The 20,891-nt window shown below is 50.8% G+C and overlaps 10 protein-coding genes across 10 annotated transcripts; 5 read left to right on the top strand and 5 right to left on the bottom strand.

Annotated features, from left to right (window-relative positions):
• Positions 1-1,043: 1,043 nt before the first annotated feature.
• BJX67DRAFT_389133 (uncharacterized protein) lies at positions 1,044-4,221 on the top strand (the record flags this gene model as incomplete). Its single annotated transcript, XM_071034454.1, has 6 exons — positions 1,044-1,498; positions 1,548-1,713; positions 1,772-1,871; positions 1,944-2,326; positions 2,438-2,816; positions 2,867-4,221. The coding sequence occupies 6 exons, from the start codon at positions 1,044-1,046 to the stop codon at positions 4,219-4,221; spliced, it is 2,838 nt and encodes a 945-aa protein (XP_070890576.1).
• A 161-nt stretch (positions 4,222-4,382) lies between these two features.
• BJX67DRAFT_342688 (F-box protein) lies at positions 4,383-6,847 on the bottom strand. The gene is made up of 4 exons (XM_071028050.1): positions 6,777-6,847; positions 6,713-6,723; positions 5,881-6,654; positions 4,383-5,826 (listed from the first exon to the last, which is right to left on the bottom strand). Exons 1-4 carry the CDS (start codon positions 6,778-6,780, stop codon positions 4,990-4,992), a joined length of 1,626 nt encoding a protein of 541 aa, XP_070890575.1. The 5' UTR covers positions 6,781-6,847; the 3' UTR covers positions 4,383-4,989.
• A 1,240-nt stretch (positions 6,848-8,087) lies between these two features.
• BJX67DRAFT_342687 (nuclear transport factor 2 family protein) lies at positions 8,088-8,853 on the bottom strand. The gene has a single exon (XM_071028049.1). It carries the CDS (start codon positions 8,660-8,662, stop codon positions 8,192-8,194), a length of 471 nt encoding a protein of 156 aa, XP_070890574.1. The 5' UTR covers positions 8,663-8,853; the 3' UTR covers positions 8,088-8,191.
• Positions 8,854-9,479: 626 nt separating this feature from the next.
• BJX67DRAFT_166566 (zinc finger MYND domain-containing protein) lies at positions 9,480-10,222 on the top strand. Its single transcript, XM_071025015.1, has one exon. It carries the CDS (start codon positions 9,627-9,629, stop codon positions 10,068-10,070), a length of 444 nt encoding a protein of 147 aa, XP_070890573.1. The 5' UTR covers positions 9,480-9,626; the 3' UTR covers positions 10,071-10,222.
• Positions 9,698-10,903, top strand: BJX67DRAFT_166591 (uncharacterized protein). Its single transcript, XM_071025017.1, has 2 exons — positions 9,698-10,212; positions 10,268-10,903. The coding sequence occupies exons 1-2, from the start codon at positions 10,074-10,076 to the stop codon at positions 10,753-10,755; spliced, it is 627 nt and encodes a 208-aa protein (XP_070890572.1). The 5' UTR covers positions 9,698-10,073; the 3' UTR covers positions 10,756-10,903.
• On the top strand, positions 10,904-12,207 carry BJX67DRAFT_166568 (uncharacterized protein). The gene is made up of 2 exons (XM_071025016.1): positions 10,904-11,520; positions 11,593-12,207. Exons 1-2 carry the CDS (start codon positions 11,051-11,053, stop codon positions 12,137-12,139), a joined length of 1,017 nt encoding a protein of 338 aa, XP_070890571.1. The 5' UTR covers positions 10,904-11,050; the 3' UTR covers positions 12,140-12,207.
• Positions 12,208-13,002: 795 nt separating this feature from the next.
• BJX67DRAFT_342681 (uncharacterized protein) lies at positions 13,003-14,275 on the bottom strand. The gene is made up of 2 exons (XM_071028048.1): positions 14,145-14,275; positions 13,003-14,078 (listed from the first exon to the last, which is right to left on the bottom strand). Exons 1-2 carry the CDS (start codon positions 14,198-14,200, stop codon positions 13,412-13,414), a joined length of 723 nt encoding a protein of 240 aa, XP_070890570.1. The 5' UTR covers positions 14,201-14,275; the 3' UTR covers positions 13,003-13,411.
• Positions 14,276-15,105: 830 nt separating this feature from the next.
• BJX67DRAFT_166526 (uncharacterized protein) lies at positions 15,106-15,604 on the top strand. The gene has a single exon (XM_071025014.1). The coding sequence runs from the start codon at positions 15,158-15,160 to the stop codon at positions 15,539-15,541; it is 384 nt and encodes a 127-aa protein (XP_070890569.1). The 5' UTR covers positions 15,106-15,157; the 3' UTR covers positions 15,542-15,604.
• BJX67DRAFT_166525 (uncharacterized protein) lies at positions 15,605-16,362 on the bottom strand. Its single transcript, XM_071025013.1, has one exon. The coding sequence runs from the start codon at positions 16,109-16,111 to the stop codon at positions 15,668-15,670; it is 444 nt and encodes a 147-aa protein (XP_070890568.1). The 5' UTR covers positions 16,112-16,362; the 3' UTR covers positions 15,605-15,667.
• Positions 16,363-17,794: 1,432 nt separating this feature from the next.
• Positions 17,795-20,084, bottom strand: BJX67DRAFT_166498 (putative MFS lactose permease). The gene is made up of 6 exons (XM_071025012.1): positions 19,816-20,084; positions 19,549-19,762; positions 19,134-19,483; positions 18,851-19,073; positions 18,354-18,781; positions 17,795-18,165 (listed from the first exon to the last, which is right to left on the bottom strand). Exons 1-6 carry the CDS (start codon positions 19,939-19,941, stop codon positions 17,902-17,904), a joined length of 1,605 nt encoding a protein of 534 aa, XP_070890567.1. The 5' UTR covers positions 19,942-20,084; the 3' UTR covers positions 17,795-17,901.
• Between the last annotated feature and the right edge of the window lie 807 nt (positions 20,085-20,891).

Below are 20,891 nucleotides of genomic sequence, written 5' to 3'. Positions count from 1 at the left end.
GCCAACCAGTCGTTTATTCTGACTAACTACAAAAAGACTCAAGTGGATAGCTGCTTAATACCCTGTCGCTTAGATTGCTCTCTCCTTGGTCTTTACACGAATATCATAGCGAGAATAATAAGGCGGTTTCTATCGTCCCGTCTGCTGGTTAGTGAGGATAGAGTACAGCGATGCTGGAGATAAAAGGTGCTAACCTGACGACTGCGTTGCGCATCTCCACCATTGGGCCCACCCTGATAGACCATCTTGTAGAGATTGGAAAGAGCCTCGTTCTAGTGCAATTAAGAATCCACAGGTCCCCGCTCTACAGGACCTGTTATCTTTATTTACTAGGAAGGTAAGATGAACCATGACACTATGCATTGTTTTTCATAGATTTGGATGGCGATGGAAGTAGGGGTGGCTAACCTTGGCCTTATGTATCTCCAGACTTGTCCTGTGATGTTGTGGCCTCAGGCTATAACGCTGATATTTTTCTTGTCGCTTACCCTGCCATGAAAGATTTTCTTTTTCAATTTGCTTTATAGTTTTATGTTAGTGTTTTGCTAAGTCGTTTTTCTCTAATGAGCCTTGTGCAACAACATACTCGGTCGCTGAGATGCATCAATCTCTGCACAACTTGAAAAGAATTCAAGTCAGTAGAGCCAAAGCTTGGTAATGGTTATATCTATAAAATATATATTATAGTTAATGAAAATACCCATTGGTCTACCCTCATGATCGGCCATCCTCACTAATATCAAGATTAGACATGGCATGTACAAACTCTTATAACTCAAAGTTTGACAGTACCTATTCAGAAGAGTACCACTTTATCTCTAATAGATCTACATTTCACGCCTCCTTCGACCTAATTCCGGGCAAACGCGGGGTGACAAACCCAGCGAGTTTTAACAGATCATTGGTCCTTTACTCCGCCTCTTACAGCCTTGTCCGGTTGGCAAAGCCGCATTCGTGTGCGCCTAAAAACCCAGCTTCCTCTCCGCTCCAGGTCGACGACTTTTGACAGTTAGGTTCGTACACAGAACATCTCAATTTCCATCATGGCAGAACCGCTTTCAGTGGCGGGAAGCGCAGTTGGGGTGATTTCGCTCGGTTTGACGGTTTCTCGGGGGTTTCTGGCATACTACGGCCCGTACAAATCATTCCACGAAGAGATCAAGACTGTCACGACCCGAATGGAAGCTCTCAAACGCATATTTGGAGTTATACAGACTCTAACGATGGAAGCGAACCTGCTAAACTGTACCTCGGTGGCTCAGTCTACACAAATCGCAACCGATACCATCTTATCCTGCAAAAGTACGCTGCAGAAATTGCAGGGAGTGCTGAACAGGTTGTGTGCCAGCACGCCGCTAAGGAGACTGCCAATGGCTGAAGTGAAATCGCACGTAAATCGATTATTATATCCTTTTCGGCGGGAAACACTGATGTCGGTTATCGAGAACGTGTCGTGGCTGCAGGACAACTTGAACACTTCCCTCCAAATGCTGCAGATGTAATTTCACCATCCCTAGACCTGTTACCAATTAACTGACTCTAAATAGTTCCCTAGCGATGGTTGGCTATAATCGGATGCAGTCGATACTCCAAAAGGCGACATCTATGGCTTTGGATACAAACTGTATGGCACGGGCCATTCAACAGCTGGATCAGGATAGCGAAAGCATAAATCATGGCCTTGTCAGAATTGAGAGGCGCCTGGACAAAATGGTATGATTGAAACTGTCTCTTCACGGATATGTGAATTGAAGAAAATATGTGTTTCCAGGAAACTCGCACCATGGCTCCCTCGACGCCGCTGAGCGCGGACTCTGATCTTCTCCAATCACTTCTCAGCACGAATCAGAATTTGGATACGGCCATAGCAGGTCTGTCGGCACAAAATAACTCTCACGAAGGCCGGTCTCGACGGAGACATAATTGCACTTGCCGTTTACCAGCTCCTGGTTCAGCAGCACATTTTCGAAGCAGATATGTGCTATTCCATAACAACGGCTGTTTAATTCATGCACCTGGCAGGAGGACAATAAACCTTCTCATGAAGCGAACATTGTGCAATCGCCTATTGAGATTCTCAGTGTTAGCATCCCTTCAGATCACCATCGGGGCTGGAGGGTTCGCAATTAGCCCTAAACTTGAATTCCGCCCAGTCGTACCAGAAGATTCGCCGGCATTTAGCCTATTACGGAGCGTCAGGTTAAGATTCAAAGAAGGCTCTAACAGGTCTCTTATTCAGGATGCCAATAGGATGTTATTTGAGTTATTTCATGGCGGCAAAGCATCCCCGTCAGATACCTTAGCAGACGGAAGTACTATCTTGCATGTAAGTAACAACCTTAACTTGTCTAATTATGAATGCAATTACTCCGCGTTCCTAATCTGCAAGCGCACTATGTTCATGAATTTCGTCTCCAGTACTAATTTCATAAATTAGATTGTCACCAGTTGGCAGGCCTATACGTGCCAATGGGACGCTGATTCATTGGAGGACTGGCGCAGGTTCATCCTTGAGCTTCTAGATACTGGTCTATCACCAAGTCAAATTGATTACAGAGGCACAACTCCGGCGGATAATATGATAGACCTCTATGAAACATATCCGGATGGCCACGGAGAGCCTGTTAGAGAGAGTGCAACTATTGCAATTTGTTCCGACTTATTGAAAGCCGGTGGACATATGACAACTAACGCACTCGACTGGCGGCATCATCGTAACACTATTAATCTGCTTTACTACGTATCTCCACTTTGTCTCTTCGAGGAACACACCGTCCGCCTTGTCTGGTTGCTCGAGGACAGCAGAGAACTTCAAGGTAAACCTATACGTGCGGGAGAAATTAACAACAAGCTAAGTATTATACAGATATAGATCTTCCAGACGAGCTGGTACCGCTGATAACGAGGTCTAAAGACCAACTTCTCTTGCTGCTTAAGAAAGGATATGATATGCAAGAATGGTTTGATTCCTACGCACAATGGCCTACTGGCCTTTGTTTGTTACTACAGGCCGGATACAATCCCGTTTGGCAACCGTTCAGACGTGCTTGTGAGGCAAATTGTATCGCGAGCCTCCGGATTCTAATTAACAATCGAAACTTTCTATTGGGAAGGTCTGAGCTTGAAGTTGCCAGTTTGCATTATAACAAGGATATAGTGCAACTAACGCTTCAAGCTCTAGTTGACCGCAGAAAGCGGTTGCAGAGTCTTGCAGAAGCTTGTCTGCCAAGCGAGGTACTGGCTCAGCTAGAAATTCGGCCCGACTGTCTTCTCAACCTCAAGGCTGCAAAAGCCTACAAGCTGCTCAAGCTCTACTCCATAAAGGTGGACGACATCGAAGAAGAATCTGAATGGTCAGTTTATGACGCGGTAGGAAACAATCTTAGCATTGCTGATCAGCTATGGGATGCCGGTTTCCAGGATGTGGACGAACTCGATGATTGCGGAAAAACTGGCCTGATGAGACTTGAGTGGTCTGATCTGGACATACTGGGTCCGGGGCCTGTATTGGAAAAAGCACGCTGGATGATCTCCAAGGGCGCTGACGCTCATCGCAAGAAATCAAGTTCGCCAGCTCTGCACTTCCTGGGACACGCGATTGGTTACTCACTATTCTTGATAAAGGATAATGAAGACGCTAGAGCCAAGCTTTCCTCTTTGGATAAAGAGTGTTGGGCCCTTTTCCGCAGCATACTTTGCGATGATACCAGGGATAGCTGTGACTGTGCCTGTTCTGTCGATGGATGCTGCGGACTCACAAGAGTACTAGATGGGCTTTACCGGACGCGAGATAATACATCAACACGAAGTTTTATTCAACAGTTTTCGGAGACAATAAATGCTGCAGCCGATTGCCTGGAGTTAAGCCCTCGAGAATCGTTCTACAATCAGCTAGCACCTGGTGTGTTCCGTTTCCTCACCTTTCATATGCTGGATCTCACCCACACCTGCACCCATCGCTATAGGAATCTTGAACCAGAAGAGGCGGCTGAGGTCCATGATGAGCAGAGGCATCTGATTTGGACGCTGGAAAGGCTTGTCAATGAGCTCACCGTAGAATTTGAGAAATCTACAGAGCCTCTGCCAGAATTTTTGACCGGATACTGTTGGAAGCGAATAAATGAGGCCATCTCAGCGCGAGATACGCCAACTCAGCAGGAGCTGGACAAGCTTTATCAAACAGGAGTAGTATTTTGGGGGTACAATGATGCAATGTTTTAGGACACAATTGATAATAGTTCTTGACCAAAAATACCCAGGCTACTTAGAAAATTGCTTCAATCAACTGTATATAGAGTATAGTAATAGAAGTGTAGATATATTCTTTGTAGGAAGCTAAGCGCAGTCCCAGTCTGCTACCACCAAGAGTCTGACTTTTGATCGGTTTGTTCAGGTATACTCAATCAGAGGTAGGTAAGCCAAGGTGATTGCGAGCCACTAGGAACTTCTGTATGGTTTTGGTCCGTCCGCAGCGGCAGCCCCAGCCCTGGAATGGTCACTTGGAATCAAAGAACCACTCAGAAATAACGGAAAAGGGACCTTAACCTACAGTAAATCCGTGTTTGCACGTTATAACAGGGATATTCTATGTCCAAATCACGCGTATATAAAGACCATCTGGAGGAGGATCCTAGATATCATTGCGCTACTGCACTTCATTTCATGAAACTGGGCCAGAGAAAACTATTTTCAGGATAACATTGCAATTCACAACACACAATGACACCCACCCACAAAGCCCTCGTCCTATACACAAGAGACGTGCCTCTCACCCTTGAAACGCACCCCTACCTAGCGCAACAACCGGCGACGCAATCGTCCGCATTCTCGCCGCAGACATCGTCTCCTACATGGCCCAAGTCCTCGACGGCCGCCGCCCCTACCCGCTCTTCTCCCCCTAACACCAGGCAACACAGCCATCGGACGAGTTGCAGAAGTTGGAGATATTCCACGCTGTTTCGCCGCATTCACGATCGTGTATATCTCCAATTATTGTGTGTCGTATTTCTTGATTCGTCGCATTACCTCCTCCACGTCCTCCCAAATCCGTTGCCGGTTGCGCAACCCTTTCAGCCGACCCCAATTGCTCTTGATCTGTGTGTAAACCCGGTGCCAGTCCGTAGTCGCCCTGGGCAGCCTGATCTCGTCGGCTGATGCGCTGGGCCAGGGAAATAGATAGTCAACCGCTGGATGAGACGGCATGTCTTCGCCCTTCAAGACTTCTCTATACCGCTCCCGCATATCCTTAACATACTTCACCTCGTTTGCCGTGACAGTAGCCCACCAAGATGGAGTATGCTCAAGTTCATTCTCATCCCAAGCCTCCCATAACCACGGCATTTCCACGCGCACAAATCGGTACCAGACGCCGTTGGGTAGATGGGTGAATGCTTTCGAAGTAGCGCGGAGGCTCGTAATATCGGCTGATTCGAGGAAACTGATGATATGTAGGTAGACCTCTAATGGGAGACTGCTTAATCGGTCCGTACGATCACCCGGCGGCTGGGCTGCGGTCTTTGCGTAGTCCATGCTGGTTGCATCCTGAGATGCGCCAAAGAGCATCGCCGGTAACCCTGGAACATAGAGAGGGTTCGCGGCCAGATACTCCTTTCCTGGCGAATGATTCCACCACTGCTCCTGTGCTTCGAACACATCTCTGCTTCGAGGAAACGAGTTGAAGGCGTTATAGTCGGACTCGGCGTTCCGCCACTTCATGAGGCCATCAACATTGACCTTGCCAAAGTGGACTTTTGACTGGCGGGAGAAGATATCAAAACACCATGGGTGGAATGGCATTGCGATGTCATTCGATGCGATATGCCGTGGCTATCCGCGTTAGCTGAATCGGCCCGTAGCTAAGGGTCAGTGTATGTAACTCACATCGAAATTGACATTGTCAGCATGAACAAATTCCAGACCACCTCGTGCAGGCCAGACAGTCGGGAATCCACAATCACGCGACTCCATTCCGTCAGAGACTCCAGAGAGGAACCAGTCTTCGGTGGTCTCCCAGGACTCGTGGAGTCCATCTGGTTGCCAGGTTCCCTTCGCAGAGCCTTTATGGACCAGGAATTGCGCTGTCCGACAGCCTCGCATTTCCAGTAGGGAGATTGCAGATCCGTGATACGCTAGTGCTTCGCTGCATGTACGACTGGGCATGTGTTCTAGGTCCTCTGGCTCGTAGCCTTCGGGGAATTCGTCGGAAGTTATTGGGATGAGGGTGTCCTTCTTTCTCATCTCAGGCGAGTAAACGATGGCTCCAACTGGTTCACCAGTTTCGCGACGAAAATGGCGCAAGGTGCCCACAAGGAATTCGCGATACACCTCTTGTTCATTAGTAGTCTCCTCGTCATCCTCTTCATCGTCACAGAGACTCATAGCATCGCCCGATTCATAATCAGAGTCATATTCACAAGGCTCATAGTCGTCGTCGCTTTCTGGAGGCTCATAGTCAGGATCACTGGCAACATCATCCTCCTCTGCCTGCTGATTTCTGAGCGCAAACATGCAAGCGTTCTCCGCACACTTTCCTAAGTCGACGTCTTCAATATCCCCGTAAAGTCCATCGCTACTGCTATAAGTAGCTAGCTCGCCCTCTCCAGCGTCCCGGGCACGACATATGTTGAAACTCACGCCGCAGAGGTGACAGTAGGCCTGGCGAACAATGAGTGTCAGAACCCACCCTGTCCAGGTAAAGAAAGAGAACGCGCACCTCGGAGTATCCTGCGTAGAGTCGCCATTAGTCCATTCAAGTAGAAATCAGTAACCGAACTTACCCATTGTATTCAATTAAATACTCTGCTGGTCGGCACAGACGTTTTAAGGATGAAACTTTGCTTGTCGCGACGGCAAGGGATGTCCGCTTTTTAAAGTAACTTGGTGGCTCCTCCAGCTGCTCGGCTCCGCTCTCTGCCTGCGATTAGGCTCCAGCTGCGCTTCAGCCCCCACTCTCCAGCTGCCATTAATTGCAAGATCGGCTCATTTCCGGACCCAGATCCCTGATGCTCGTCCGCTTTTCCAAGGTATAGTAAACAGGCGATGGTATATCTTCGGCAGCACGATCAAAGGCCACAGATTTGTCCCATTTCCTATCCAAGTCATGCAGCCGCACCCATGTAAGGAAAGGCTTTGCTTCGTTATTGACAAAGACCCGCAGAATCAAGCCCTTCAACTGGCAACCCCAGACCGGAACCTTCTCTGAAATGATTGAACCAATGCACAGCAGCGTAATGAGCTTAAGGGAACAAGCTGAGCGTTGTTTTATCTAATGGACTGTTAGAGAGCCCTGGGTGTAAAAGATAGACAAGACAGATATGAGCCATCTCAATACTGGCACGCTCTTTTTGAACTGCAAACCTCATTGCCTGTTGTTTCAGCACACGGCGAGCAATAGATGTCTTCTCCCCATAATTTTCTTGAATCACGGCTATCTCTATGAGACCAAGACAAACGTCAATGAGATCATCTTGGTTATAAGACCGTCCTTCATGGTCAAGGTGCGGCGGCTCGGTAAGATTAACAGCATGAGCGTCAATTAACTCTTTCACTGTGAATGGCCGTTTGGACACACATAGAACTGACAAGATCTGTCGGATATTCTCAATATATATCTCATCAATACTACAGAGAATTCGCTCATATGTTTCATCTAGGTCGCGGGGTAATGAATGTAAACGTTCATCAAGCTGAATCCGGTTCTTAGCCCGTTTAAGCTCGCTTAACTGACACTCGGCATATCGAAACCTGCATGTAAATGAGCTTAAGCCTTGTGGTTTCTGTATCTTCTGTGGTACATACACTCCCTGCGATTTTTGCGTCAAAGTGTCTTGTATCTCTCTATGGAGTGATTTCCATTTTTGAAACTTTGGGTCATGACTGGGTTGGTAAGAAATACATTTTGAAATATCCTTAGCATCCCCGTCGTTCCTCATCATTATCAATTGGTGATGCGCAGGCTTTAGAGATTGACGGATATCAAGCTGGTCACGGCTAGCTTGCATATTACAATTTAGGGTTTTATTCAGTTACATCACCCGGTTCCATTCAAGGTATGAAGGGATGGGGAAGCAAGGTGATTCGGTTCCACATGTGTATAACCCAGTGGCTTTGTTTATTTTTGAGATATGAAGGGACGGGGTGATCTAAAGCTGCTTGAACATATTTTACTATATTACCCCCAGTATGACCCGAGTCACCTCCCAACAATACTCAAATCACCCTCATTCCAGCCCATCCGCACCGACCAAGTCTGCACCTTCCAAACACCATCCTCCTCCACCAAATCAAACATATACTGATTCCCGCCCCAAAGCCTCGGCGATCCAGCCTTAGCCTGCTGTCCCTTACGAAAATGCTGGTTCAACGCCATGATCCACATCCTGGCCGTCTTGGCCCCCGGTTCGAGATGAACACGCGCGTTGGTCGCAATGTGCTGCGTGTCCAGCTCGGAGACGACGTCGAACAGTCCTGTTTTGATCTCTTCGATACCGACATGGTGTCGGCCGTGCTCTTCGATGTGTAGCGCGGGCTCGCTTTGGGTTGTCCAGCCGGACTGGAATAACTCCCAGTCGTTGTAATCGAGGGCCCATGCGATGCGGTAATACGCATCCAACACTGCTTCACGAGGGGTAAGGCTGGGGAGGGCGATGGGCTGTTTATCCATGATTCATTAAATTCGAGAAGGATGTGATTTCTGATCAACTTGTTTCAAGAATGGTGGCATATACCTCGAGGCTTTATAGATAGGCCGTAGAGAATATCGGACTTAAGGATGCAGCAACCGAGAGCGGAGCTCGGAATCTAAGGCGCCGAACAGGATGATCATTCATTGTCATATTCGAATCCCCAGAGCCGGAAGAATCGGCGATCGGTAGTTATCATGAGCGATGCCGATGTAACCTTGCCGCCTTGGAGATCAATCCTTCGCCGTGGCTACCTAGTAAGCCATGGGGGCTATATATTAGCGTCATCAGCAGTAATCTTAAACATGAGCTTTATTTCGATGTCATTGCAAGAGTCTAATGCCTGGATCATGAAAACGTTCCATTTCCGCTTACCAGACTCCTTGTCGAGCAAGGATGTGCTTGCTGACTCGACCAGCTTCAACATATTCTTCGAGCCCCCTGGTGCCTTTGTCCCGGCGACGGTGACAAAATCAGGCGAAGAAGGCGGGCTGTTTTCAGCCTCCGTCCAGGACGTCCCTAAGGGTCGGGACGGTAGGAATGAGGAACAAAGGGTGACTCTGTTTCTAATGAAAAGAGAGAAGCCCATTGCTGATATTCCTTTGGTTAGTATGTTCCTTTTTTTGGCTGCCCTCTCTAATCATCGATAGAGTCCAGTTGAAGCGTCAACATAGTATTACCGCCACTGTCAGGACAGCCTTTGCAACACCTTTATACTCTAGGGTGATGAGGAGGACGAAATTACAAACATGTATCACTGCTGGTGGCCGTGTGCTCATAAGGTCGGAGACTTATACTAGCAGCGAGATCAATTCCAGCCATTGCCCAAAATCTATATACTCAATCCTTCTTCTTACATGACATGCAGATGAGGGCAATCAGCTTGTAAACGCCAAGTGCCAGTGTGCCATACAGGCTCGCCTATACAGTACAGCCACGTCAGCCATGCAAGAGCTACAGCAACCCAACCTCAACAACTACCCCGCGAAAACGGCTTGCACGGCGAGAATAATTTCTTTCTCAATTCCTTGTCCCGTAGGCAATCCATATCCGCTTCCTTCCAGCAACAGACATTATCCCCACCACATCATGGCAAATTGCGCAAACTGCGGGACACAGGGAACTCAGCACTGCGCCGGGTGCTTAGAAGCGCCAGAATACCAACCAGGCGATTCCACCAGTGTCTCTTACTGCAGCCGTGACTGTCAGAAGGAACACTGGCCGAGCCACAAGTCTCATTGTATCGCCATGCACCAGCGGAGGAAGCTCCTTCGGACTGCGCGCGTTCTCAAGGCAGCCCTATTGACATACAGAGAGATTTTCTATGATATTCCACTCACGAAGATTGACTTTCAAGATGGAGTTCTCCGTCTCCATCAATCTCCCTGAGCCATGACCGCTTCGTGCATACGTGGCCCTTTCCCAGATCATCTTACCACCAACGCCAAGTACAAGCAGGCAGCGCTTACAGTCAATCAGTGTACCACAGCCATGGCGCTCTTGGGACGACTCACCAGGAAACTCCTTACAGGTGCACAATAATCCGCTTCATATTTTTAAATGGATATTTAGTGATTGCTCAATAGGTGTTGCCTCGAGTATCAACGTATTTGACCTTCATCTTGGGAGGCAACCGGTGCCGACCAAACTCGTTCCAGGCCCGGACGCTACCACCTGTCCACACACAGTGGTCATGTTCAAACGACTCTTTGTCGACGAGACCTGGATACTTGATACAACAGGCTGTCAGTATGGATATGAAGACATTCTTGTCCCGTTCGATAGATACATCGACGAGAGAGAATGCCGAAACCTGGCACAGCCTGTTAGCTACGATGCCACGGAAACCGAAGACCTAGACTACTTCGCCACTCTCCCATTCATGAATAAATTCCGGACTCAGCGGGAAAATATGAAGCGGGAGCGGCGGGCTCGTCTACGCTTTGCTGAATTTGTTGACGCCAATGTCAGCCAGGATATACTCCAGGGGTCTAACGTTGACTTTGACCGTAGTCTCGATACTTTGATGTCGAAGTTGAAAATGCACATGTCGACGCCTTCGAAGCGAGCTTGACCCTGGGGACGTGACATTAGCCTGTGTTGATAAGTCTCATTGGACTCGGGTACAGACGGTATACAGCGAGGGAGATTGCATGGGAAGAGCATGAAGTTGATCTTTATACTCCTGGTCTAGGAGAGGCATGGACGGATATTACTATTTTTTGAACCCGCGATCCTTAGAATCAGACCTCCCAGAGCAAAGGAATTGCTGCCTTGTTGCGAGAGCTTCAGGGTGGGGGTAGGACAGCTGCTCAGCTGCAATCCCTGCGCCACTTCACTGTCTGATTGGGGTGATTCTTCATGGATGCATGAGCCCAAGTTCCAGCACGGCTGCTCTTCTCCAATTGGGCTTGAAAAATTCAAGATCCTCCAAGGCAGCTGGAGGTTTGCCTTGCCGCCTCCTCCTCGCCAGCCCCTTTCTTTCAACCACCGCAGTTGAAGTTGACCTGTTCAACGGCCTCAAGGCCACCAGAGAGATGGCCGACAGCGCCTCAATCACAACAGCGCCGCTTACATCGATCTTCACCCCCCCGCCCGAATGCTCGACAAGCTGGACCTTTGAGCGCTCCGCCTACAATGGCGTGGAGAACGGTCTCTTCGTCCAGAATGTTGTCTCAACCGACCTCGACACCTCATGCTTTCCCTCGGGGTTCAATCAGGTTGGACGCGCCACAACAGATGATACGTTCTTTAGCCCTGGGGCGTGCCCGGCCGGATACACGACGAACACGGGGGCGACGACGGTGGCGTCGACCACAACGGCGAGTTGCTGTCTCAGGTGGGCTTAGGCTATGCACTCGCTTTCTTCCTGTCTATCTCTGCATGTCTGATTATGATTCCGTGGGTGCAGCGACTACTACTTCCTCATCTCCGACAGCCAGCAAGGCTGCGTCAGCACATTCACCGGCACGACATTCGTGGCTGCGCGAGCTGGCGGGCTAGGCAGCGATGTTGATCTCACCACCAGCACGACGGCGTCCGGGACGATCCAGATGTGGGCGCAGCCTATTACCATCATGTACCAGGAAAGCGACCTGAGTTATTACACGAGTACATCATCATCCTCAGTATCTACCACCCCGTCTTCGTCAACGATAACCACCACGTCGCCGCCGCGACCCGATAGCGATACATCTTCGGATTCTGGTACACTTTCTGGGGGCGCAAAGGCGGGTATCGCGGTGGGCTCGATCGTCGGGGCGCTTCTGCTGCTTGGACTTGGGTTTGTTTTCTGGCGGAGGCTGGGAAAGAAGAAGGCGCAGGCTATGGGGAGTATACAAGGAGGGGTTCAGGAGGGTTATGGACCTGGATATAAGGACCAGAGGAGTCCATACCTATTGTCAGAGCTGGACGCGCAGAATGTACGACAGCAGGAGAGGCCTGCAGAGGTGGAATGACGACCACCATGGTGATACCCATGTCAGGGTATGCGGAAGGAGTCGGTTTGTGCGACTGAGCGCTGCCTCATCTCACCCCCTCTTTTATTTCACCGTTTTCTCTCTTCTTTTCCTCTCTTTCTTCTATATCATTCTCCTAATACATCATGTGCTCCATCCATATCCCCGGCCTCCTCCGCTCAACGGCTGGACCTTCGTCATGGAACTCTTGATGTACGCCACTCGCATCCCCGTCTAATCCCGCCTCAAAGAAGCCAGCGACCCCTCGACCACCCGCAGCGAGCTGGACCAGAAAACACCCCCCTCCGTCCGCTGGAAGGCCGACAACTACAACCATCTCTTCGAGCAGGTGACGCAGTTCTACGCCATCGCGCTGGCCCTGGCAATTGCGCAGCGCCGCGAGGATGACCCGCTCGATATGAAGCTTGCGTGGGCGTATGTCGGGGTTCGGGTGCTGCATAGTCTGATCCAGTCGACTACAAACAGGATCATGCTGCGGTTCGGAGTGTTTGCTGTTGCGCCGGGGATTCCGGCTGTTTTGATGGCGAGGGCTGGTTCGTTGATTTTGATGCATTCAATAACCTTCCCAATTGTGATGAAAAAATGATCCGTATCTCATTAGGATGCTACACTATATCAAATACCTATCCTATGCCTGACCCATCTCCATTGCATCTGGGAACTTGCGCATCCCCATAATACTCTTTGAATACATGTTCCCCCGATGCAAAGCACAATTCACCTCACTCGGATGGATCCAGTTGAGCGTAAAGACAACAACAAACATCAGCAATGCATCAAACACGTAGATGAAGACCTCCTGTTTCATCAAATACCAACGTGATTATAAGGTATCTGAAGGCCTATATTCAATGGTGCGACACCACCAACAAATCAGAGGAGATTCCCTGGACTTGGAAGGCGTAAGTAACAAACCCGCATTGTCTATGGTCCTAAACGCCAGTGTTCATACGGTATATATCTAGTGTCGGCGACTACCCGTTTGTCTGCCTATACAAGGGGAAGCGGCCTGAGTATGGGTGCTACGCTGTAACAGACATCGATGGACCCCATCATCCCCACGTCAAGGCAATCATGTACAACAACATGGTCGCTACCGACTCTACCATCCTTGACGGCGAGCTACTGCCAGCCATTGCAATTATGCTTATGCAGTTCAGGAAGCAGCTGTTTTCCCACCAAATGACCTGTCCGGTGAGCACTTCCTGGTGTGGAATTTCTGCCTGATTTGGTGCGTGCTCAACTAACAGCTTATCTCTCTTCCAGGTCATGATCATACAATAAGCACGTCTCCTTTCTGTTCGAGTTAGCTTTCACTGAGGAGTAGCCTCCCCACGAGCATACCGCTATGTTATTCCCCTGAATAGCACGCAAGGAATAAAGCGCAACAGCCTCGGGCTCCCAGATAAGAGAAACATCCTGAAAACGGACCCCTGCATCAATAGCTGCTTGGAGGGTATTGTGGCAAGCCTTATCGGACCAAACAGCCGGGACGGTGAGCATAAACCGCAGGTTCATATCCTTGAATGACACCCCAAGCCGCCGCCGGAGAACATTCTCGGCGTACTCAAGGAGGCAGAAGAGGTAATTTGATGCCACCTGGATGGCAGTCCTCCCATGTTTGGCCAGCAGCTCCTTGGAGGCCTTCGACGGTGTATACTTCGTTTCCTGGTCCTCATCGAGCAGCAGCTTCACTCCTCGGAAGGCCTCGGCGGGGAGCCAACCTGGTGACCCCAGGGGATTATTGAGCTCTCGTATGAGATAGCCGATGGGACTTTGAGGGACGTTCCTTCCAAACAAGAATCTATGGGCTAGGGCTATGAACCAGGCAGCTGTGATGGACTCACTGTTGCCTCCTCCGGGGCACGAGGACATCACCTCAATTTCATCCACTGACCCCTCGAGGGCCCAAGCGATTCTGAAAACGTCAGACGACTTCATGCAGGAGCAAATGAATCATCTCGGGGAAAATCGATCGACATACCCACTGAAGGTGGTCCCGAAGTCTATTCCCACAACAATCGAAGGTCCTTCCGCCATGATGATAGATATTCAGCGCAGTGTCGACAGTTACGGTCAAACAGAAGACCTCTTTGGAGAGAGATGAGATGTGGCGTGTTAACAGAGGTTATGAAACGCTTGGAAAGTCGGAATTGACAAGGTTACTCACGTCATTTGGTTGCATGATGCGTCGGAGTTCGGAGGTGCCAGACCATATATCTACCAAGCTAGTCCCTTCACATTGCTCAGGCACATCTTATCCCCCAGCAGTACAATGACCAGTTTTTTCTGGGTCCTCTTCCGTCCACGTCGGGCATTCCCGACGCGGACGAGACAGCAAGGCCTCCTGAGCAACGTTGGTGAGTTGCGCACTCCCAATAAAGCGCTGCGCCTGATAATCAGATCACAATTCCATCGAAGTGCTGCGGAGCAGCCTGAGGAACATGTCCGTGACCTGAGAAGAGTATTCCTTGTGCAACTTGTCACTACAGTATTGACCATTGCCCATGCCAACGAAACGATCCGTTAGCAGCAGGCTTTACTCTGCCAGACACGCGAGGAAGCCTTAAAGAGCGAGAAGCTCCATCAGTAGAAGTTGAATGGTCTATACCGCAAGCTCAATGCGCTCCAGACAGGACCAGAGAAATTGAGCGACGAGCAGATCCCCGAGAGTATGCGCAAACTCCACCAAAATCTGGAAAACTGGATCAAAGCCAATTTCAGAGACGCCGCGAAACTGGCTGCTTCGATCCCGTCAAGCCAGCAGTTTCCGCAGAGCTCGCCCCAACGACGCGCCTGGATTCAATGTCATATCACCGGATTCGTGTATAACTTCATCTTTAAGCCGTACCGATTTGGACTTTGTGGAGAATGGTGGGATAAGGCTATGGAAGACCTGGAGGATTGAATCTCTCGCACCTGTACGCGCACTTTTAGCAGTCTATATGCATCAAGCTAAACAGCCTAGGTTCCGAGACACTGCTCCGCAGCTTCAGAATGGCGAATACACTCGCCATCGAAGCGAGCATGCAAGACATTCGCGAGCAGGTTATCACGCATATTATCAACTGCGTCGAGAGCCAATTCCGCATCGGCTTTTCAACGGAGGCAGACGCGAGAAGGAAGCAGCTACGAAAGTTTCTGCAGAGATGCTCAGACCTGAAGGTTACATTAAGCCGGCAGCAGGCGCAGTTTTACTTCTTCTGTACGCCGTTTGGCGAGGAATTCAGTGCGCAGGCCTTGACACATGGTGGTGGTGAGGCACTGCCGGCCGGGAACGTGCGGCTGTCTCTGTGGCCGGGAATCCTCAGGAGAGTTCATGGGACCGATGGCGAGGTTCTGGGACCAGAATTAGTCTGGAAAATGGCGTCAGAGTTCTAGCATCTCTCTAGCTCAGTAATTCCCGTCCGATAGATTCAGCGGAAGCCCTACCTTGCCTTGTACGCACAATGAACGCAAACATTTATTGTTTTAAGGTTATGCAACCAGCTCCGAACCTCGACAATATCAACCCCGGAGATATAGTGCCCCTTGCCTGAATGAAGATCTTTGCCGCACACGAGGGCGTCGTTGGGGAGCTCTCATCAGCCACGGTATTCGTTCTTGATCTTCTTCCGCGGCCATACTCACGGCGAAGCCAGATTCGCAGCATGAGATCAAACCGGTGGATTCGAGATCCCAAAATCTCGGTGGACCGTTGCTACGTACAAACCAGGTTCTCATCATCCAGAAAACGGCTCCAAAGATGATGGGAAACCAAGGAAGCGAGCTGAATCGTCCCATCACCAGCTTGACGGCCACCTCGATATGACTCTCCGCGAAACGTCTATCAAGAACTAGAGACGAATACACCCACTTCTCGATCCAGGAATGGTCCCAGCTAATCGTCATAATGAGCCTGACTCCTGAATGCGATAGCTCCTGTTGAAAGGTTGTGATTGCGTCAGTCATACATACTGCGGGGTAGTTCGTATATCTCTCGACCAAGTCTCGCGACCCTCAATAATTCACTCTACCATCCATCTCAATATACCATCCCAAAACAATGTCAAACCCAGTCGAAATAACAGGCGGCTGCCTCTGCCAGAAAATTCGCTACACGGCCACATTCAACGCAGACCAATGGCCGCCCAAGGTAGATCATTCATCCATCCATTCATCCCCATCCTCACTGAAGAGCCCACCCTGGTCTAACCGAACTTGAAGTCCGACACATGCCAATGCACAATGTGTCGAAAATTCACAGGGGCATTGGTAAACCACTTCCTCGCCATCGGTGCAGAGCAAATCACGCCCTCGCTCTCCACCTTCGCCACGTATCGCGAGTATCCATCCTCACCGGGTAGATATCGCGGGTTCTGCGGGGAGTGTGGGAGCTCGTTGATTTGGCGATCAGAGTTTGCGGGGGAGTCGTTTGATCTCTTGCTTGGGTGCGTTGATGAGCGGTGGTTGGTGGGTGAGGGAACTGGCAAGTTGCTTTGTACGCCGTCTGGAGAGCAGTTCTGGTATGAGAATGCGATTCCAGGGGTGAGTGATCTTGCTCGGGGTGGAAGGGTTTATCAAAGGACGCGTCCTGGTGCTGGGCAGTAGTTAAGTGACTCGGGCTGCGGGTTACATGATTCTAGGTCGGGTTCGAAAGTGTGTTGAATTGAAATCGCGAGTCAAACATGTCAGTACAAAAGCTCTGTATATGAAGCATCCCATCCAAGACACCCTGAAGGGCTCCTGGCACTATATGCCTTGGAACCCCCTGTCAATCACTTGGGCCATCCCATCAAATAAGTGTATACGTATAGATTCGTGTCAGTGGTACAATCGCTATGAAGGCTGGGATAAGAATAGTACACAAGTATAGTCCAGAGAAGTAAATGCAAAGTCTTTCACCCTGCCCCAACCCTACACCCTAAAATCCCCATCAACTCCTCCGATATATAACAGCAGCTGTATAATGCTGCTGACTGTCTGTGTGATATATAGTTTCTTGTAAAGGGCGCTGCTGGGGTCTCTGTGAAGAAGATAGGGAGAGGCTGTTTGAGCCATCCGTTTGTCGCCTCCTCACTCGCTCCTCAGCCCAGTTCCCCCCGTTCCTGTAAACTTTACTCTCAGGAAATCGAGGGACCAGGATCTAAAGTATATCATGACGCACTTGGTAAATCTGTCAGCATCACCCTTCGGTTTTCTTCTCCCCAGATGGCTTATGTAGAAGCCAGCTGCAGCACCGCTCGACTTGACTAGAATGTAGAAGAGTAGCTCGCTTTGTTCTTCTTCTTTCCCCGGCCGTAAGATTCCAACCTGAGGATGTCACATCCGATGGGAATCTCCACTCCTCAGATAGAGGATAAAAAAAGATCCCGAGTCTGGGATTCGAACCCAGAGCTGCAGGGTGCCGATGGACACGGGCATCTTGCCCGAGTGCCACACTCCAACGGCGCCGCTGCTGTGTTCCCATTACACCAACCCGGCTTTGCTCCTGGACCCACTTTCTTCCTAATCCGGAGATTACCATCCACGCTCGGGTTCGAGTCCCGGGTGGCGATTTCTTTTTGTTCCCTCTCGGCCTTTGAAGGTTCCCTGCCAGTATCCATGCGATGAGGTCTTTCCAGAGTCTCTCAGTAGTTCCGTAGCTCAGGAATTCCTGTCCGATAGATTCAGCGAAGCCCGAACCCCTGCCCCCTAGGAAGCATACCTACAGCACGCACAATGAACGCAAACATTTATATTTTTTTTTCCTGACAGCTATGCTACCAGCTCCGAACCTCGACAATATCATCCCCGGAGATGAATATCTCCTCCTTATCCAGACTCGCCTGGACAGGGTTCCGTTGCTGGAAGATAATCGTCAACTCCTCCAGCGTGCGCTTACTCGTCTCCACAAACAGGAAATAGATCACCAGCACCTCGAACGTATCCCAGAAAATAAACAGGAAGTAGTACTTCCACCCTGCCCGCGTGAACGCAATCCCCGTGACAAACGTGTTGTAGAACGATGCGATGTTGACGAAGAACTGCAGCACATTAGCCAACCAGTCCCCACCTGCACCACAGAGAGAGAGAGAGAGAGAGTGAGTGAGTGAGAGAGTGTGAGAGAGTGAGAGAGAGTGAGTGAGTGAGTGTGAGTGAGTGAGTGAGAGTGTGTGTGTGTGTGTGTGTGTGTGTGTGTGTGTGTGAGAGGAACGGAACCAGGACCGCGTACATTACTCAACCCCATCCCCTTCGCCCGACTCTCATACCTCAAACACTCAACCGGATACATAGCCTGATTCGGCGTCCACCCGGCCGAATACACAAACCCGAAGATGAAAATCATCGCGATCTGCGCCCGCGCCGTGACCCCGCTCTTCGCAATAACCTCGCCGTCCGGCCCGTCGACGACATTCGTTGCGTTGAGGGCCGTGATGATCGCGAAGATGAAGACGATGATCGAGGTTGAGATGAGCAGCTGCGGGCGGCGGCCGATCCGGTCCGTTATCAGGGCGCCGAAGATGGCGCCGCCGAATTGCACGATGTTTTGCAGGCCCTGCAGGAGGAGGCGCGTGCTGTTCGAGGTGATCCCTGCGCCTGAGAGCATTTGCGGGTAGTAGTAGGATACAGGGCCGTTGCCGGACCATTGGCCGAATAACGCTATGGCAAGTTAGCACACTTCCGTCTGATATGGTAAGGGGGGAAGGAGGAAAGGTTGCGGGGGTATACCCATGAAGAGGACGAGCATGGACCGATATCGCGTCTCCCGCGTGTCGAAGAGCTCTCGGTAGTCCCACCAACGCTTGTCGGCGCCGACATTGGAGATGTCCTCGACCATCTCGCGGTATTCGAGTTGCACGATGGGCGAGTTCCTGTCTCCCTCGCCGTGGTATTCAGCCAAAACCCGGATGGCAGCCTCGTGTCTGTCGCAGGAGATGAGCCAGCGCGGACTCTACACTCATTAGCACCGTACCACGAAGTAGTATCCATCCGCTGAAGAAGGTCGACGTACCTCAGGAATCGTAAAACAAAGCAGCAACACCAGCCCCGAATACACCATCTGCAGCCAAACCGGTATGCGCCAGCTCTGGGTGCCGTCAATGAAGCTCGTCTTCCACGGTATGAATGTCCCCGGAATCCCGCCGCCAAACCACAACACGTTGTACAGACCCGTCATGGCGCCACGGTAGGCCGGGTGCGCGATTTCAGAGACGTACGCTGGCCCCGCGGTTGCTGAGGTCGCGACGCCGAAGCCCAGCAGGAAGCGGCCCGCCATGAAGCCCCCCAGGTTGTGGCACGTTGCTTGGACGATGGTGCCGACTATGATCCAGAGGGCACCGATGGCCATTCCGACGCGGCGGCCTAGCGGTGTTAGTGTCAACAATCGCGTTTGTTACTTAGGGGTTGGAAGGGTGGTGATTAAATACCCCGGAAGTCAGTGAATGGCCCGGCGAAGAACGAGCCGACGATGTTCCCGATCGTGTAGATCGCGTACACGACCCCCGTCGTCGGGGTCCCCTCGTCTGGATCGAAGCCAAAATACTCGCGGTACTGGCGGTAGCTGTTGATCGAGCCCATGAGGGAGCCGTCGTAGCCGTTGATGCAGGAGTTGAGACAGGCCACTGCGATGCACCAGTACAGCTGTCACGACATTAGATAGACTGCATCGCAATCAGGATATGGTCAGCGCGCACCTTCAGCATGCTCTTGCTGAGCAGTCGAGGCTTCGCCCGCAGCGTTGCTATGTGGAGGGCCGCATTGCTGACCCCAAAGACACGCTTATCCCCATCGCTGGAGATGGTCGTCTCGAAGGTGTGCATGGCGATCTCACCAGACTATGATGGTGCTCTGGGTATCGATAAGAGAGGCAGGGAACAGGAGGGGCGAGAGGGGGGGAGGGGAGCGAGCGAGCGAGATGATGAGACGCCGGATATATAGGGCCAACAAGGGTTCTGGGCTGGAGGGAACTTTGAAGGCAGAGAGAGGCCACGAAATGACGGGGGGGGCCAAAAACAGGCATAGTCTCAGGATGAATTCCTTTTCGGGCATCGCCACGCCGGACAGGGTTTCAGGCTGTTCAGCCTGTGCAGGGTCTCTTTGTCGTGCCTCAGCCATCCTCGTGAGACAAGCTGGGGAGAATGGGCTCCTGGGCCTCGCGCTTGAGCGCCTCTCCGTCGCTAAACGGGTAAGGCTGGAGTAAATCCTGTTGGCTCAGCAGCCACGACGCAGGGGAAACTCGGTCAGCATGACTGAAGAAGAACTCGGTCGGACAAGAGGAAGGAAACTTTTTCGAAGGCCACGACAAGGTGGGGGAATGGAATGGAACGCAAGAGAGCAGAGCGTTGTTCTGTGACAGCCGGCCCGCCCTACCGAGTGTCATCTGGGGAACCACGCGAGACGGAGTGTGGAGGGGATCGCGGAGGAATGTCGATGAATGCCTTCTCCGGCGAAGCAGAGAATACTTTTACCCGTCCACTCGACGAGGACTTGGAGGCTGCTGGGGCGCTAACGACCTTAGTCCGTATAGAAGCTTGGCTGGCGCTGGGATTGGAGCAGGGGGGAAGGCCTGGTTTCATCACGGTGGCTTGACAGGATTGCGTCAGTGCGTTTCCCAGCAGTTGGAGAGCTGAGATTCCTTCGATCGGGGGGTGAGTTTCACTCAGTTTCACTCAGTTTCATTGAGTTTCATGAGTTTCAAGGTACCCTTGGAAAGCAGACTGAAGCTGGAGGTGACGCTGTTGATTGACATTGGAGACAAACCCAGATGTTC

The sequence above is a fragment of the Aspergillus lucknowensis genome (genome assembly GCF_044049455.1).
Source record: "Aspergillus lucknowensis strain CBS 449.75 chromosome Unknown BJX67scaffold_3, whole genome shotgun sequence".
Classification (NCBI taxonomy): domain Eukaryota; kingdom Fungi; phylum Ascomycota; class Eurotiomycetes; order Eurotiales; family Aspergillaceae; genus Aspergillus; species Aspergillus lucknowensis.
This window is presented reverse-complemented; position numbering and strand designations above follow the sequence as displayed.

What these genes read in the sequence shown, in the direction of transcription:
- BJX67DRAFT_342687 (XM_071028049.1), bottom strand. Translation starts at nt 8,662, where the DNA reads ATGGATAAACAGCCCATCGCCCTCCCCAGCCTTACCCCTCGTGAAGCA.
- BJX67DRAFT_166526 (XM_071025014.1), top strand. Translation starts at nt 15,158, where the DNA reads ATGGCGAATACACTCGCCATCGAAGCGAGCATGCAAGACATTCGCGAG.
- BJX67DRAFT_166568 (XM_071025016.1), top strand. Translation starts at nt 11,051, where the DNA reads ATGAGCCCAAGTTCCAGCACGGCTGCTCTTCTCCAATTGGGCTTGAAA. An exon ending in ACGGCGAGTTGCTGTCTCAG is followed by an intron (nt 11,521 to 11,592) that starts GTGGGCTTAGGC and finishes CCGTGGGTGCAG; the next exon opens with CGACTACTACTTCCTCATCT.
- BJX67DRAFT_166566 (XM_071025015.1), top strand. Translation starts at nt 9,627, where the DNA reads ATGCAAGAGCTACAGCAACCCAACCTCAACAACTACCCCGCGAAAACG.
- BJX67DRAFT_342681 (XM_071028048.1), bottom strand. Translation starts at nt 14,200, where the DNA reads ATGGCGGAAGGACCTTCGATTGTTGTGGGAATAGACTTCGGGACCACC. An exon ending in TTCGGGACCACCTTCAGTGG is followed by an intron (nt 14,079 to 14,144) that starts GTATGTCGATCG and finishes TGACGTTTTCAG; the next exon opens with AATCGCTTGGGCCCTCGAGG.
- BJX67DRAFT_166498 (XM_071025012.1), bottom strand. Translation starts at nt 19,941, where the DNA reads ATGCACACCTTCGAGACGACCATCTCCAGCGATGGGGATAAGCGTGTC. An exon ending in CATGCTCGTCCTCTTCATGG is followed by an intron (nt 18,782 to 18,850) that starts GTATACCCCCGC and finishes AACTTGCCATAG; the next exon opens with CGTTATTCGGCCAATGGTCC. An exon ending in AGGGGATGGGGTTGAGTAAT is followed by an intron (nt 18,166 to 18,353) that starts GTACGCGGTCCT and finishes AATGTGCTGCAG; the next exon opens with TTCTTCGTCAACATCGCATC.
- BJX67DRAFT_342688 (XM_071028050.1), bottom strand. An exon ending in CTGACAATGTCAATTTCGAT is followed by an intron (nt 5,827 to 5,880) that starts GTGAGTTACATA and finishes TAACGCGGATAG; the next exon opens with CCACGGCATATCGCATCGAA.
- BJX67DRAFT_166525 (XM_071025013.1), bottom strand. Translation starts at nt 16,111, where the DNA reads ATGACTGACGCAATCACAACCTTTCAACAGGAGCTATCGCATTCAGGA.
- BJX67DRAFT_166591 (XM_071025017.1), top strand. Translation starts at nt 10,074, where the DNA reads ATGACCGCTTCGTGCATACGTGGCCCTTTCCCAGATCATCTTACCACC. An exon ending in CACCAGGAAACTCCTTACAG is followed by an intron (nt 10,213 to 10,267) that starts GTGCACAATAAT and finishes ATTGCTCAATAG; the next exon opens with GTGTTGCCTCGAGTATCAAC.